At 43.8% G+C, this 17855-nt stretch overlaps 1 protein-coding gene across 2 annotated transcripts in view; it reads left to right on the forward strand.

Moving 5' to 3' along the window:
• Positions 1-13527, forward strand: part of SLC8A2 (solute carrier family 8 member A2) — a 133389-nt gene extending 119862 nt beyond the window's left edge. For both annotated transcript variants that reach the window (XM_077285731.1, XM_077285733.1), the window contains 3 exons: positions 6252-6351; positions 9490-9765; positions 9855-13527. In XM_077285731.1, the coding sequence (XP_077141846.1) occupies positions 6252-6351; positions 9490-9765; positions 9855-10231 (753 nt within the window). In that variant the 3' untranslated portion in view covers positions 10232-13527. The remainder of the gene's footprint in view (positions 1-6251; positions 6352-9489; positions 9766-9854) is intronic.
• Positions 13528-17855: the final 4328 nt, after the last annotated feature.

The following is a 17855-nucleotide window of genomic DNA, read 5'->3' on the forward strand; positions in this document are numbered from 1 at the left end:
TTTTTAAATAACCACACTGGGGTCATATATGAAGTTTAAAAAAGAGAGGAAAACCCCTTTAAATTACATCATCACACCTTGTCTGGGCTCACAATCTCCGTTATAGGTCATGTTCTTCCTCCAAACTCCACTCTTCATGCCTGTATGGACCTTTTGCGCTGGGCACAGGCGTGGGAAACAGAAAAGGGTCTTCCCCAAACTGTTCCCACAAAGCTGGAAGCTACAATGTCTTGTGCTTAAGGATTAAGATTTCCCCTTCACTGGAACTAAGGGGCTGAGATCGACCCCTGATAACAAGCCCATAATATCCTCATCCACCAAACTGTAGAGGAGCACAATGCAGTCAGGGGGTAACGTTGCCCTCATGGTGTCACAAATCCCATCTATCATCAGATGCCAGATAGAAGTGTGATCCGTCACTGCACAGAACACATCTCCTTCAAAGTACAGTGGTGGTGGCTTTACTCTACTCCTTCCAACGCTCTGCATTGTGCTTGGTGATGTAAGGCTGCAAGTAGCTGCTCGGCCATGAAGCTCCAGTGTTTGTGCTTATGTTATACCAGAGGAGATCTGGACTTTGCAGTTATGGGGACTGCAGAACGTTGGTGACTTTTCTGCCCTCTGCTCTTCAGCACTCGGCCCCCCACTCTGTAACATTATGGGGCCTCCACTTTGTGGCTGAGATGCTGCGGTTCCTTCCATTTCTCAATAATATTACTCACAGGTGATGGGGGAAGATTTAGGGTATGTCCAGACGTCCAGTAAGTGGCATCGATTTCGATGCAGAGCAAGTCCGCTGGGTCCAAAGTGCTGCCGTCTATTGAATGCAGGTGATTCCACGTCCATTGTACGGGTGAAATTTATCTTGCAGAGGCTCACGTCTCCGCAAAATAAATAGACATGCTGCGGTCTGGAGAGACACACCGCATGTCCGTCTCCACGGGTGAGCCGGAGGGCTGGAGTTATACATCGCAGGTGACTGTCCGGAGGCTATACTCGGGGGGTGAGGGGCCGGATGCTATACACTGGAGGCGAGGGGCTTGATGTTATACACCGGGGGGCGAAGGGCCAGATGTTATACACTTTGAGCAGGGACTGAATGTTATGCACTGGGAGCAAGGGGCAGGGGGTTATACATCGGGGGCAGGGGGGTCGGATGTTATACATCGGGGCAATGGGACTGCATGAAAAACCTGAATTTAGTGATTAAAGTGTGTTTCTCAGTACTTTCCTCCATATAGTGTAGATATTTATGTGTGATTAGTTCTCTGTAGTATGTACAGAATGACCTTTCCCATATGGATTTACAGTTGTGAGAAAAAGTGTTTGCCCCCTTCCTGATTTCCTATTCTTTTGCATGTCTGTCACTTAAATGTTGCAGATGACCAAACAAATTTAAATGTTAGACAAAGATAACACAAGTAATCACAAAATGCAGGTTTTAAATGAAGGTCTTTATTATGAAGGGAAAAAGAAATCCAAACCTACAGGGCCCTGTGTGACAAAGTGATTGCACCCCCCTTAAAACTTAAATTAACTGTGGTTTATTACATCTTTGAAAAGCAGAGTTCAATTTCCCTAGTGACACCGAGGCCTGGTTATTGCCACATCTGTGACACACAACAGTGGTGAACCTACCCAGGAGTGGCCGGCCCACCAAAATTACCCCAAGAGCACAGCAACGACTCCTCCAAGAGGTCTCCAATGACCCCACAACAACATCCAAGGAACGTGAGGCCTCACTTGCCTTAGTTAAGGTCAGTGTTCATGACTCCAACATAAGAAAGAGACTGGGCAAAAATGGCCTGCATAGCAGAGTTCCAAGATGAAAACCAATGGTGAGCAATAAGAACATAAAAGCTTGTTTCAGTTTTTCTGGAAAACATCTTGATGATCCCCAAGACTTTTGGTAGAATACTCTGTGGACTGATGAGACAAAAGTTGAACTTTTTGGAAGGTCTATGTCCCATTACTTATAGTGTAGAAGTAACACAGCATTTCAGAAAAGGAACATCATACCAACAGTAAAATATGGTGGTGGTAGTGTGATGGTCTGGGGCTGTTTAGCTGCTTCAGGACCTGGAAGACTTGCTGTGGTAAATGGAACCATGAATTCTGCTGTCTACCAAAAAATCCTGAAGGAGAATGTCCGGTCATCTGTTCGTGACCCCACGCTGAATCACACTTGGGTTATGCAGCAGGACAATGATCCAAAACATACCAGCAAGTTCACCTCTGAATGGCTTAAGAATAACAAAATGAAGACTTTGGAGTGGTCTAGTCAAAGTCCTGACTTTAATCCGATTGAGATGATGTGGAATGACCTTAAAAAGGCGGCTAATGATCGGAAAACCTCCAATGCGACTGAATTACAACAGTTCTGCAAAGAGGAGTGGTCAAAAATTCTTCCAGAGCGTTGTAAAAGACTCATTAGCAGTTATCGCAAATGCTTGATTGCAGTTATTGCTGCTAAGGGTGGTCCAATCAGTTATTAGGTTTAAGGGGGCAATCACTTTTTCACACAGGGCCCTGTAGGTTTGGATTTCTTTTTCCCTTAATAATAAAGACATTACTTTCTAAACTGTATTTTGTGTTACTTGTGTTATCTTTGTCTAATATTTACATTTGTTTGGTGATCTGAAATATTTACGTATAACAAATATGCAAAAGAAGAGGAAATAAGGAAGGGGGCAAACACTTTCATACTACTGTACTATGCTTTCTACTTGCTGTATGCCACTTTCCATCATTATGGCAGGGCTGAAACTTCCATATTGTTTCACATCATTGTACAAGCCTTTATGACCATTTTCCTGAATACATGGGTTCAGTTCTTGTCTTACCTTGTTCCTGGTCTGCTCTACCCTTGGGTTATTCACTATGGTTAATTATTTATACTGCCTATGGATATGACTCTCTGGATACAATTACATCCAAACCTATGCCGTATCCAAAGGCTATGAAAGCAAATGACTGTTTACTCATTAGGAAATGACTGAAGGGACATAAAGATGGAGGGAAAGGGTCTACATAGACCGGGGCAGGACAATGGCTGTTATCCCTGTATAGGAAACCCTCATTAAAATAATTGATTTGCTTTAGGATCTTTTTTTCATGTGGATTTTGGTCGTGTCTTGGACTTTTGAGGACAAAAAATTAAATTCCTATAAGAGAGTTCAGCTTGAGAACAGATATGGGATGTAATGACTGTACATATTCTTCAACTGCTTCTTAATATCTGGTTTATGGCCCAAAGCATCTGGTCCTAAGGTGTCCATTAAAATTACAGCAAAGCTAGCTAGACCTTGATGTCAGGGGAGAGAAGGCTCAGGCATGTTGAATTTCTACACATCTCCTCCTCCTCCTGTACAGTGACTGATAACACCTCTATATACAGTAGATAACACGGGATCCATCATTCACAATAGGTGATGTCACAGCTCACCTCCTCCTCCTGTACAATGACTGATAGCACCTCTATATACAGTAGATAACACGGGATCCATCATTCACAATAGGTGATGTCACAGCTCACCTCCTCTGTTGTGAATTAGACTTTTTTGGCTCCCTCTTGTGGTCACTAGTGGTATGACTATGAGATTGTCTTTCCCTAGTTTGGCACCCACCTGGGTCGTTAGTCCAGGGGTGTTGCTATATGAACTTCCTGAATTCTTAGTCTGGTGCCTGGCATCGTTGTAATCAGTCCTTTCTGTTTGCTCCTTTCTGCTGGTCCTGGTTCATGCAAAATTAAGCTAAGTCCTGCTTCCTTGTTTTTTGGTTATTTGTATTGCTCTTATTTTTTGTCCAGCTTGTACTAAATGTGATTCCTGATTTTGCTGGAAGCTCTAGGGGGCTGGTATTCTCCCCCCGGGCCGTTAGACGGTTCGGGGGTTCTTGAATATCCAGCGTGGATATTTTTGATAGGGTTTTTGCTGACCGTATAAGTCATCTTACTATATTCTGCTATTAGTAAGTGGGCCTCTCTTTGCTAAATACCTAGTTCATTCTTACGTTTGTCTTTTCTTCTTACCTCACCGTTATTATTTGTTGGGGGCTTGTATCCAACTTTTGGGGTCTTTTCTCTGGAGGCAAGAAAGGTCTATCTTTTCCCTTCTAGGGTTAGTTAGTTCTCCGGCTGGCGCGAGACGTCTAGAACCAACGTAGGCACGTTCCCCGGCTGCTGCTATTTGTGGTGCTAGGATTAGCTATACGGTCAGCCCAGTTACCACTGCCCTATGAGCTGGTTTTTTGTGTTTGCAGACTTGGTATTTATTGCAGAGACCCTCTGCCATTGGGGTCATAACACTCCTCCTCCTTTACAATGACAGATAACACCTCTATATACAGTAGATAACACGGGATCCATCATTCACAATAGGTGATGTCACAGCTCACCTCCTCCTCCTGTACAATGACTGATAACACCTCTATATACAGTAGATAACACAGGATCCACCATTTACAATAGGTGATGTCACAGCTCATCTCCTCCTCCTGTACAATGACTGATAACACCTCTATATACAGTAGATAACACAGGATCCACCATTCACAATAGGTGATGTCACAGCTCATCTCCTCCTCCTGTACAATGGCTGATAACACCTCTATATACAGTAGATAACACAGGATCCACCATTTACAATAGGTGATGTCACAGCTCATCTCCTCCTCCTGTACAATGACTGATAACACCTCTATATACAGTAGATAACACAGGATCCACCATTCACAATAGGTGATGTCACAGCTCACCTCCTCCTCCTGTACAATGTCTGATAACATCTCTATATACAGTAGATAATACAGGATCCACCATTCACAATAGGTGATGTCACAGCTCACCTCCTCCTCTTGTACAATGACTGATAACACCTCTATATACAGTAGATAACAAAGGATCTAAAATTCACAATAGGTAATGTCACAGCTCTCTTCCTCCTCCTGTACAATGACTGATAACACCTCTATATACAGTAGATAATACAGGATCCATCATTCACAATAGGTGATGTCACAGCTCACCTCCTCCTCCTCCTGTACAATGACTGATAACATCTCTATATACAGTAGATAATACAGGATCCACCATTCACAATAGGTGATGTCACAGCTCACCTCCTCCTCTTGTACAATGACTGATAACACCTTTATATACAGTAGATAACACAGGATCCACCATTCACAATAGGTGATGTCACAGCTCCCCTCCTCCTCCTGTACAATGACTGATAACACCTCTATATACAGTAGATAACACAGGATCCACCATTCACAATAGGTGATGTCACAGCTCACCTCCTCCTCCTGTACAATGACTGATAACACCGATATACTGTATTTATGGTTCCCATGCACCTTCACCAGCTTTTGACTTTTCAGCCATCAACTATTCATCCTATTTTCCCATACACATGCACGCTCGTCTTGTCAGAAGGGGCATATGTTCTCTATGGTGATAGGGTAGGGAGCCGCTGTCAGACATCTTTGACTGCTTCATATCTCCAGTGAGAAGAAAGGATTGGGCAGGTTAAATTCGACATGCCTGATCCACCATTCCCTCTCTCATCTGTTGGGGAAGTGATGGTAGGCGCCCTATATAAATGATTGTATATGAAGCTCCTGCTCCCGTACGGCTTATTTAGGTGGTAGCAGATCTAGGACCAGGTCTACATCACTACCACCGCCATAATCTACAAGCGGTAAACCAGAACAGAAAATCTCATTGTTTTCTCTTTTGTGGCCTATTTAATTAATTGGCTCCTGGAAACAAACCCATCTATTCACATATGGCCGATTAATTGTCGCAGTATTTATGTGCCGCCATTGACATCATGTACTTAGACACAATGATCTCACCAGGCCTGAAGATTGTTTTCCCAGGGAGGGTCACGACATGAAGCTAAATATATTCGGCTTTAATCGATGATGCTATGATGATAACTCAGACTACTTCACCTTTCCATTATGCTGCAGCCATTCTGTAGTCATTGGGCTGGATAGACCACAAAAGGGTTAATATATAGAAATGTAAAGTCCATATATTTTAATTTCTCCAGAGCAACTAAAAAAACAAAACATTTTTTGAGTGGTTTAGTAAATGGAAGATAGATGCTTGTTGGGGGGATGGCACTATATGGCGGCACTCGTGTGGATTGACACAAACTTTCCATATATATCGTTTGGGGAATTAGTAGTAAATTTGATGAAGATTCAGCTTAATTATTCAACATCCTCTTCTCCCCTTACAGAGCACAGTGGACAAACTCATAAAGAAGACGAACTTGGCACTTGTAATTGGCACCCATTCCTGGAGGGAGCAGTTCATGGAAGCCATCACCGTCAGTGCAGGTCAGCCTATGCCCCACGCCCCTGGGCACAATGGCAGTGCACTAACCGTTAGTACAGGTCAGCCTATGCCCCACGCCCTGTGCACAATGGCAGTGCACACACCGTCAGTGCAGGTCAGCCTATGTCCCACACCCCGTGCCCAATGGCAGTGCACTCACCTTCAGTTCAGGTCAGCCTATGCCTCATGCCACATGCCCAATGCCAATGCACTCACCATCAGTGCAGGTCAGGCTATGCCCCACACCCTGTGCCCAATGGCAGTGCACTCACCATCAGTGCAGGTCAGCCTATGCCCCACCCCGTGTCCAATGGCAGTGCACTCACCATCAGTGCAGGTCAGCCTATGCCCCACTCCCCATGCCCAATGGCAGTGCACTCACTGTCTGTGCAGGTCAGCCTATGCCCCACACCCAGTGTCCAATGGCAGTGCACTAACTGTCAGTACAGGTCAGCCTATGCCCCACACCCCATGCCCAATGGCAGTGCACGAACCATCAGTACAGGTCAGCCTATGCCCCACACCCCATGCCCAATGGCAGTGCACGAACCATCAGTACAGGTCAGCCTATGCCCCACACCCCATGTCCAATGGCAGTGCACTAACCGTTAGTACAGGTCAGCCTATGCCCCACACCCCGTGTCCAATGGCAGTGCACTAACTGTCAGTACAGGTCAGCCTATGCCCCACACCCCATGCCCAATGCCAATGCACTAACCGTTAGTACAGGTCAGCCTATGCCCCACACCCCGTGCCCAATGCCAATGCACTAACCGTCAGTACAGGTTAGCCTATGCCCCACACCCCGTGCCCAATGCCAATGCACTAACCATCAGTACAGGTAAGCCTATGTCTCACACCCCGTGCCCAATGCCAATGCACTAACCATCAGTACAGGTCAGCCTATGCCTCACACCCCGTGCCCAATTCAAATGCAATCACTGTCAGTACAGGTCAGCCTATGGCCTGTGCCCAGTGCCAATGCACTCACCGCCAGCACAGGTCAGCCTATGCTACATGCCCCATGCCAATGTACTCACTGTCAGTGCAGGTCAGCCTATGCCACATTCCCCCCCCATGCCCAATGCCAATGCACTAACCCGTCAGAGCAGGGCAGCCTATACCCCATGCCCAATACCAATGCCCCATTTACAATTTTGTAGGCAATGAATGATGGGGTTCCGGGGTGACTGCCGGAACCCAACATTACCAACTGGAATAAATCAGAACTCTGCAAGTGAGAGCTGTAGGACCGAATATCAAGAACCTTTTAAATTTGGAGATTGCGGTACCCCCCATCACTGTAGTTCCCCTTTATGTAGCCATCTACATCATTTTTGTTTATCGCGCCCCTATAACGTGTGTGAATTGCTTATAAGTAGCCCCTAATCTGACCAGATTTACACTAAGCCGCTCATTATGCGCTAATTGCCTGACTTTAATACTTGTAATTAATGCTGGATTTCTACATTTAAGGGGATCATGTACGGTATTTAATTTTATAACCGATATCTGGCATGAAACAACCCGTTATCAATAATATCAGTTATCGGTTATTAACCCACTTAATAAAATGTTCTTAAATACAAACCTCTATTCTGTCTCCAACCAATTTTTTATACCAGGGCAGTGCAGCCAAATACAACAGGGCATATTTTAATGTGGACATGCCGATGCTTTTTTCGGGGGGCAATTTTCTGCAGGTTTCATATTCATCTTCCTCATTTTTCACAGATAGAAAAATTACCTATTAGAGTCTATGGGGCTATAAGCATGTCTGTTTTATTTTTTTGGGGCGGGGGGAAGGGGGGGGGCAATTTTGCAAGTTATTGCCTATTAAAATTTTCTGCTGTCCTTACAATATCAACACTTTTCTTTTGCTTCCAGCTTGTTGCCTTGGAAACCGACCACCGCTGCTGGACAGCAGAACATGCACAGTGCTTACAAGCTCTTTACTGTTGAGCTTGTAAGCACTGGTTTTGAAGCTGGCGAGGATCACTAGAGTGTGATGTTACAGCTTCTGCACAGTGCTTACAAGCTAGACGGCAGCGGTGGTCGGTGTCCTAAGCAACTAGCTGTAAACAAAAGAAAAGTGTTAATGTTTCAAGGAGAGATGCCAGTCTCAATAAGCAGTAAATTGCAAAAGTGCACCCGACAGTATCCATCAATGAGGAGGAGAATAACCCTTTAAAAGTCTTATAAATGCATACAAGGCTGTTGAGTTTGGGTGAAGAGACGCAGAGCCGGTATGGACTTTGCTATCCGTCGTTGAACTGTGAATGTCGGACGTGAGGAACTGGCTTAAGTATGTGTAAGGGGGCAGTCAGACGGCCGTATAACACAGGCTATGATCTCATTGCAATGCTCGGACTGGCCGGCAGCAACCCTGACCCTAGCTTGTATTTCCATGCAGCTGTCACTCTCGGGTCAGGAGGTCCGCCGGCCTGTCCGAGCATTGCGATGCTAGATCGTCTCCGTGTTATACGGCCGTCTGACTGCGCCCTATGTGTGATAATTGTAGGTAATCCCATGATGAGAGTACCAGTCCCCGGTATAGCTTCGCTTCTTACAAGACTTTGGCGCCCCCTAGTGACATTACAAAAAACAAACTAAGGACCCTTTAATACATTCACAGCTGTGTTTTCGGGAGCTGGCGGTTTCCAGTTTTCCTGTGAGGCCACTTATGAGATAATTACTAAGGATTTCAGCTAAACTGAGTCACCTGGGGGCAGACGGCAATTTCTCACCTGACCGATGGCAGAAATTGAAGCTCTTGGGGGCCATTTAGAACATTGACGTCTTCCTATGTGGCAGAGGGGCATTTGGGCACTATCAAGTGGCAGGTTTTGGGTGCACCACTTATGGCTACGCCATGCAGTGTCACTAACTACTGATGACTTCACGAGATGTGTGCATGACCGACATGTACACCGTGTAGGTGTCTCGGTGGGATCGCAACCCCATCAGCACTGCTCAGTTGCAATGCGGAAGTGTGCAGTAGTGGGTGGCATCCAAAAACCCCTTTAAGGGACCCTGCACTAGATTCATGTACTTGTAGGTCTGCTTTGAGTTTAGTTTAAGAACTCCCTATATATCATCTATAAGATTTTATCTGGCCACTTCTCGCCTTTATCTTCCAGGTGACGAGGAAGAGGAGGATGATGGAAGAGACGAAAGACTCCCCTCCTGTTTTGACTACGTCATGCACTTCCTAACGGTGTTCTGGAAAGTCCTGTTTGCCTTTGTGCCCCCTACAGAATACTGGAATGGCTGGGCCTGCTTCTTCGTCTGCATCACCATAGTGGGGATGCTAACTGCCGTCATAGGCGACCTAGCCTCACATTTCGGCTGCACCGTAGGGCTGAAGGACTCGGTAACTGCGGTGGTGTTTGTGGCACTTGGCACATCTATCCCCGGTACGGAATTAATTTTACACATAATTAGCCATGGTATATAGGGGTTAATACAGAACTCTTTTACTCTCATTTTTCACTATCTTTTGCAGATACGTTTGCAAGTAAGGTGGCTGCAACACAGGACCAGTATGCAGACGCCTGCATCGGCAACGTGACGGGAAGCAACGCCGTGAATGTCTTCTTGGGAATTGGGGTGGCCTGGTCTGTAGCTGCAATCTACTGGGCTATCCAAGGAGAAAACTTTCATGTGAAGACGGGTTCATTGGCCTTCTCGGTCACACTCTTCACCATTTTCGCGTTCATCAATATCAGTGTCCTCTTATATCGTCGTAGACCCCATATAGGAGGGGAGCTTGGAGGGTCTCGCCTCTCCAAGACCCTCACTGCCATTCTTTTCATAGGCTTGTGGTTTCTCTACATCTTGTTCTCTAGCCTGGAAGCCTACTGCCATATCAAGGGCTTCTAAGAGGGGATACAAAGATACGACAAGAGGCTTTCTTGTAGAACTCAAACATTCCATGGGCTGCCACTCACATCGGTTGTGAGACGTTTCATTAGGGTGAAGCTGAGAGCTAAAAACAAGAAAAAAAGGGGATAATTTATTTATTTTTGTAATTTTTGTTTCCATTTTTGGATCTTATCCCTTCATCTTCTGTTGGGTAAAGTAGCACAATTTTGCAAAAAAAAGAAGAGGGCATTAGATTGTCCTCTATATTAAAGTTCAACTCATAGAATGAGATATAGAAGTTGAGTTGAGGGTCACAATTTTGCCTAAACAGCCTCTGGCAACAAGTAACTGCTTAAGGTAAGGTTGAGATTTTACTCGTACTACAAGTTACAGCAAAAAAGACTCCTTATATCCATGTCATGAAGGAGGAACCCATCCTCTACATACAATTGAAGAAGTTGTGGACCTAATCAACATTCATGAAGATGGACCCTACTAGATAATAATGGACCTGAGGTATGAGGCACTTTTTGGTCTAGTTACTAGTGAATGGAGAGTTGAATATTGGAAACACCACCAATATGGCAGCCTCAAATACCTATTATAGTGGTAAATATGTTTTAAGCCACAACTCTTACGTAGGACGCACTACTGGAATGACAATGGATGGGACTCTGTAGCCCGGTAACACACACTGGTGCTATTATTTCTAATGTCTGGCACACAACCGTTCTCGTCTACCAAGATTTCAAGGTTTACCAACACAAATTTATAGCTTTCCATAATTTTGGCCAACTTTAGCTAGATGGTCATAGTCAGTAATGTTTACAAGTGTTCAATATGAGAACTGGTTGGTGCACGGTGATGAGGGAGAACCTTAAATTCTGAACTACAGTCTACGTTTTCAGTGACTTTAATAGTCCAATAGGAAGGCTTAAGGGCATTTTAGCTTAAGTGCTCTATAGTGACCCCAAGAATTTCCATCCATTCTCATATTCCATGTTTATGTTACTCAATCACTTGTAGTTGAAATAAGTAGTTACGGACAATGATGGCAGTTCCCAGGGTTCATCGAGAATATTTACTTAATGGTATGTGCATTGATGAACCCAATACAATTAGTCGTCTTGAGGTCTAGTCATATGGTTCTTCCGGGATGGAGGAAGAAGAGACTCCACCTGTCGTAGCTCCCTCCGATGTTATCCCAGTGAAAGAACTCAAAAGGAATACCTCCTGCAGAACTGTCAGTTTTACACCTTGGAAGGAGGATCTTCTCTACGTTACATGCGGTACTTTATACCAGTGTTATTAGTTACCTATGAGTAGTAGTATAATCTAGACATTTTCAGCTCCCACTGCCCTTATTGCCCATCAGACCAAAGTTTTGATGTACTGATGGGCCGTCACCTTCAAGCCCTGGGATTCCCAAGCCAATCAGGATAAAGCCATTTGCCAACCCCCCTAGTCATTTGTCTAGATTTATGGGGTAGCAGCTCCTGCATGTCACTGCCCAAACAATCCAGATTGTGAGTAGAGAAAAACAGCACAGTGGTCAGCCATTTACTTCTTAATAACACCTGGCATGGTGAGTATGTGAATAAAGCAATGAGTTAGGTCACCGTGAACTCTTTCCATCAAGAGGACCTTGTCTTATCCTAGAAATATAAATTAAGAATTAAAGCAGGTGTTTCTAAGTGTACTAACTGTACGGAGTTTACGATGAAGAAGATATCCATTAAAGTTTTGGTAACACCATGAGTCGTCTTTCCCAAAACCAAAACCCAACCTGTCCACCACAGAAGACACAAATGTGTCCATCATTACGTCCCTACTTCGAAATCCAGCTGCATGTCTTCCAGGTCCAGTTTTTGAGTGTTGGCTAGTTTTGGGAGAGAGCCACATTATTGAACATTTCTTTTCAGTGGCCATCAATCAATCTTCGGACTTGGTAATGTCTATTAATGAACCAGAAGGAGACAAGGTTCCCAAGAATGGGTTGTACTGATGACATACACGCAGACTTTTTGACTTTTCTGCACACCATCCTGTTCTCCATTTAGATTTTACTGCAAGTGCCACATCTCGCGGCGGTGATCTACAGAGGCACAACATGATGTGATCCAGCAACTTGTTGGCACTTGATTAATCTGATCAAAGACTGGCTGTACTTGTGCATTACTGGGCAGACTTCAATAAGCACACCCATGGACCAAGCCCCAATTCTGCAAACGGGTGGCAGGTTAATGTTGATGAAAATTTCCTGTTTATATGCTTACCAAAAAAAATAAAAAATAATGGGACACGTCGGTCCCAGCTCCTATGCCAGATGAGGGCACTGCGGACTGTAGGAGGCGATAACACTGCCCTTTGTACTGTTGATGTTCTCATATGGCCGTTTTATATGTAATGCCGTCTACATCCTTCAGTGTTTAGTCTGTGTGTCTGTTCATCCCATTACGTCTCCATCCAGACGCTGATATCTTTGCTTCCTTTTTGTCTTCCTGAGCTTTTTGCTCCTACCATTCTTGCTTTCAATCTTAACCTTACCCAGTACGTCTTGCGCGAGGCATCTCTTTGGGTTGGTGAAGTCTTGACAACTTCCTCCTTTCATTCTTTTTTGTTGCTTTTATGTATTTCTCACATATCTCTCAATCGTTCTTCACCATCTTTATTTGATGGGTCTTCATCAATTGTACAAATTTCCTTTACTTATTTCATTTCCTCTGTCTTCTTTCCATTTTTCCTTTCTTATCTGTGCCAGACTGGGGTTCCCTAGGCTCACCAGAGGAGATGTCTATCATACCATAAGACATTGACCCTAATGGCAGGTGATTGGCTCCAAAGTCATCTCCATTTGGGGTTCTTCTGGATCTTCTGGGTCTACTCATGTAGATTATGATCTCACCTTTCTCTGGTGGGCCAGTCTGACCCTCAGTTATTACATGATAGAAAAATGGACATGGCCTGAGATGTTCTCATATCTCTGAGATTCCGAACTGCGAGATGACTCTGCTTGAGATGACTCAACTCTTCCATTGCTTGACTTTCTTCTGTCATCGCGCTCCCTGCCCACCTACATCTATTACTTTCTCCAGTTTTGTTTCCTTCTTGCCTCCCATCGCCTCTTACCTTTCTACCGGCCTCTTCCTCCTAATTGTCGCATCCTTCTCCTCCTGCCTCCTTGTCTTTGGCTGTCTGTCCCCTCATCTCTCTGAGTCTGCCTGTGCCGACACAGAAAGGTCTTCAGCATGTCATATTAATGCAAGAAAAGCTATAACTTTATCAATATAATTATTTATTTTGAAAAAAAAAAAGTGTGTTTCCTTGTGTGATATTAGGTACCAGGTTTCTAGGGACTAGACATTGATCGGGGATTTATTCTAATGGCCATATTGGAGTTATAAGGGAATTTTTCTCAATATTGGACATTTAGCATTTGCCTCGCAGGGGTTTCGCCTTTTATGTGTAAATACAGTAGGATTACAGGTTGAACTTGATAGAACTGTATCCTTTCCCATCAGACTAAATGCCACATGTATTTTCTGATGCTCTGCAGAGCGAGCTGTCAATCAAAGTCCCGGGGCGTGCTTACAGTATACTGACTATTGACTGTACCGGCTCTGGCACACCTCTATGACTGACAGCCGGTGGCTCCTGAGAGGAATAAATTCATTTTCTCCAGGTAGCTGCACTTTTAGTAAGGTGGCCGAACAGAATTGAAACAATATTAACTTTATACTTTCAGGTTAATAGCATTAGGGGATATAACAGGTTCCCTTTAAAAGGATTGAGTCATCAGAAAATGTCCTAATGTGTAAATCAGTTTTTTACTTTACATGAATTTTTTTTTGATAATTTTTTTTGTAGTTTCAATATCCATTTTGATATTAAATAAAAGTATTGCAATTTTCATACTGGTCACTAAGCCTAATCAGGGCAGTGATCATTGTGAAAGGAAGGCAGATGAGGTAAGCTGTGATATCACCTATTGTTAATGGTGAATTCTGTTTTATCTACTGTACAGTATATAGAAATATAGAAGTGTTATCAGTCATTGTACAGGAGGAGGAGGAGGTGAGCCGTGACGACACCTATTGTGAATAGTGAATTCTGTTTACTGTACAGTATATAGAAAGGTTATCAGTTATTGTACAGGAGGAGGAGGTGAGCTGTGACATCACCTATTGTAAATGGTGGATCCTGTGTTATCTACTGTATATAGAGGTGTTATCAGTCATTGTACAGGAGGGGGAGGTGAGCTGTGACATCACCTATTGTAAATGGTGGATCCTGTGTTATCTACTGTATATAGAGGTGTTATCAGTCATTGTACAGGAGGAGGAGGTGAGCTGTGACATCACCTATTGTAAATGGTGGATCCTGTGTTATCTACTGTATATAGAGGTGTTATCAGTCATTGTACAGGAGGAGGAGGTGAGCTGTGACATCACCTATTGTGAATGGTGGAGCCTGTGTTATCTACTGTATATAGAGGTGTTATCAGTCATTGTACAGGAGGAGGAGGTGAGCTGTGACATCACCTATTGTGAATGGTGGATCCTGTGTTATATACTGTGCACAGAGGTGTAATCAGTCATTGTACAGGAGGAGGAGGAGGAAGTGAGCTGTGACATCACCTATTGTGAATGGTGGATACTGTGTTATCTACTGTATATAGAGGTGTTATTAATCATTGTGCAGGAGGAGGAGGAAGTGAGCCGTGACATCACCTATTGTGAATGGTGGAACCTGTGTTATCTACTGTATATAGAGGTGTTATCAATCATTGTACAGGAGGAGGAGGTGAGCTGTGACATCACCTTTTGTGAATAGTGGATCCTGTGTTATATACTGTATATAGAGGTGTTATCAGTCATTGTACAGGAAGGGGAGGAGGTGAGCTGTGATATCACCTATTGTAAATGGTGGATCCTGTGTTATCTACTGTATATAGAGGTTTTATTAGTCATTGTACAGGAGGAGGAGGTGAGCTGTGACATCACCTAATGGATATGGTGGATCCTGTGTTATCTACTGTATATAGAGGTGTTATCAGTCATTGTACAGGAGGGGGAAGAGGTGAGCCGTGACATCACCTATTGTGAATGATGGATCCTATGTTATCTAGTGTAAACAGATGGGGTTATCAGTCATTGTACAGGAGAGGGGGAGGTGAGCTGTGACATCATCTATTGTGAATGATGGATCGTGTGTTATCTACTGTATGTAGACGTGTTATCAGTCACTGTACAGGAGGAGCAGGTGAGCTGTGGCATCACCTATTGTGAATGGTGGATCCTGCATTATCTACTGTATATAGAGGTGTTATTAGTCATTGTACAGGAGGGGGAGGAGGTGGGCTGTGGCATCACCTATTGGGAATGGTGGATCCTGCGTTATCTACTGTATATAGAGGTGTTATTAGTCATTGTACAGGAGGGGGAGGAGGTGAGCTGTGATATCACCTATTGTGAATAGTGGATCCTGTGTTATCTACTGTATATAGAGGTGTTATTAGTCATTGTACAGGAGGGGGAGGAGGTGGGCTGTGACATCAATTATTGTGAATGGTGGATCCTGTGTTATCTACTGTATATAGAGGTGTTATCAGTCATTGTACAGGAGGAGGAGGAGGTGAGCCGTGACATCACCTATTGTGAATGGTGGATCCTGTGTTATCTACTGTATATAAAGGAGTTATCAGTCATTGTACAGGAGGAGGAGGTGAGCTGTGACATCACCTATTGGGAATGGTGGATCCTGTGTTATCTACTGTATATAGAGGTGTTATCAGTCATTGTACAGGAAGGGGTGGAGGTGAGCTGTGACATCACCTATTGGGAATGGTGGATCCTGTGTTATCTACTGTATATAGAGGTGTTATCAGTCATTGTACAGGAGGGGGAGGAGGTGAGCCGTGACATCACCTATTGTGAATGATGGATCCTATGTTATCTACTGTAAACAGATGGGGTTATCAGTCATTGTACAGGAGGGGGGGAGGTGAGCTGTGACATCATCTATTGTGAATGATGGATCGTGTGTTATCTACTGTATGTAGACGTGTTATCAGTCATTGTACAGGAAGAGGAGGTGAGCTGTGACATCACCTATTGGGAATGGTGGATCCTGCGTTATCTACTGTATATAGAGGTGTTATTAGTCATTGTACAGGAGGGGGAGGAGGTGAGTTGTGATATCACCTATTATGAATAGTGGATCCTGTGTTATCTACTTTATATAGAGGTGTTATTAGTCATTGTACAGGAGGAGGTGGGCTGTGACATCACTTATTGTGAATGGTGGATCCTGTGTTATCTACTGTATATAGAGGTGTTATCAGTCATTGTACAGGAGGAGGAGGAGGTGAGCTGTGACATCACCTATTGTGAATGATGGATCCTATGTTATGTACTGTACTGTATATAGAGGTGTTATCAGTCATTGTTCAGGAGGAGGAGGAGGTGAGCTGTGACATCACCTATTGTGAATGGTGGATCCTGTGCCATCTACTGTATATAGAGGTGTTATCAGGCATTGTACAGGAGGAGGAGGTGAGCTGTGACATCACCTATTGTGAATGGTGGATCCTGTGTTATCTACTGTATATAGAGGTGTTATCAGTCATTGTACAGGAGGAGGAGGTGAGCTGTGACATCACCTATTGTGTATGGTGGATCCTGTGTTATCTACTGTATATAAAGGAGTTATCAGTCATTGTACGGGAGGAGGAGGTGATCTGTGACATCACCTATTGTCAATGGTGGATCCTGTGTTATCGACTGTATATAGAGGTGTTGTCAGTCAGTTTAATCCTGTCATAATGAGACTCAACCAGAAGTGGGAATCTATTATAATGTATAGTGGACAGTGTGAAGACTGCAACATTCCTAATTTAGTAATATTGAAAAAAAAGAAAAACAGTAAAAAAAAAACCCCTTTCATCTGACGAACGAGAGTTTTTCTTGTTTAATGTGTGATTGGCAGCCTGTTTACATTGCACGATTACCAGAAAACAAGCGTTTCTAGGACTCTGGATGATGATTCTTACCAGACACGTTTTGTGTAGACAATGGTGGCTCCGAACATCACAAGAAAATGATTTTCATTAGATAATGATGCTTTGTTATCATTGGTCACAAACCTACTTGCCCACTTTTGAGAAGACATCGGAATAATTCAGAAATATTTAAGGTGGCATGCAAAGCGCCTCAAGCAATTATTTTTTCTATTTTTTTCTCTTTATGCCTGCGCATTTATATAGGGCAACCTCTCAAAATGAATATAGAGACTACGCCACCCGCCCCCAGAGCAAATACAGATTTCCCTAAACAAAACACACCAAACCTAAGTAAATACATTTCATCAAATACTGGCAACAAACAAAACCAGTTTACCCTTCCTCAACATTTGACCTACATCTACGTCACACGGGCCGGTGTATTGAGTGGGCTACCATCTTTCACATATTTCCATACTGTATATATATACTGTAGTAATGTAGTATATATAGAATATAAATATCGAACAGCTGTGAGACATGTAGCTGCGGGGACTGGAACATATTCGAGCACGCCGGACACACCCGGTTAGCACCCGAGCATGGTGGATAATGCCTTATCCGAGCACGTTCGCTTATCTC

The sequence above is a fragment of the Ranitomeya variabilis genome, chromosome 2 (assembly GCF_051348905.1).
Source record: "Ranitomeya variabilis isolate aRanVar5 chromosome 2, aRanVar5.hap1, whole genome shotgun sequence".
NCBI classification, from domain to species: Eukaryota; Metazoa; Chordata; class Amphibia; order Anura; family Dendrobatidae; genus Ranitomeya; species Ranitomeya variabilis.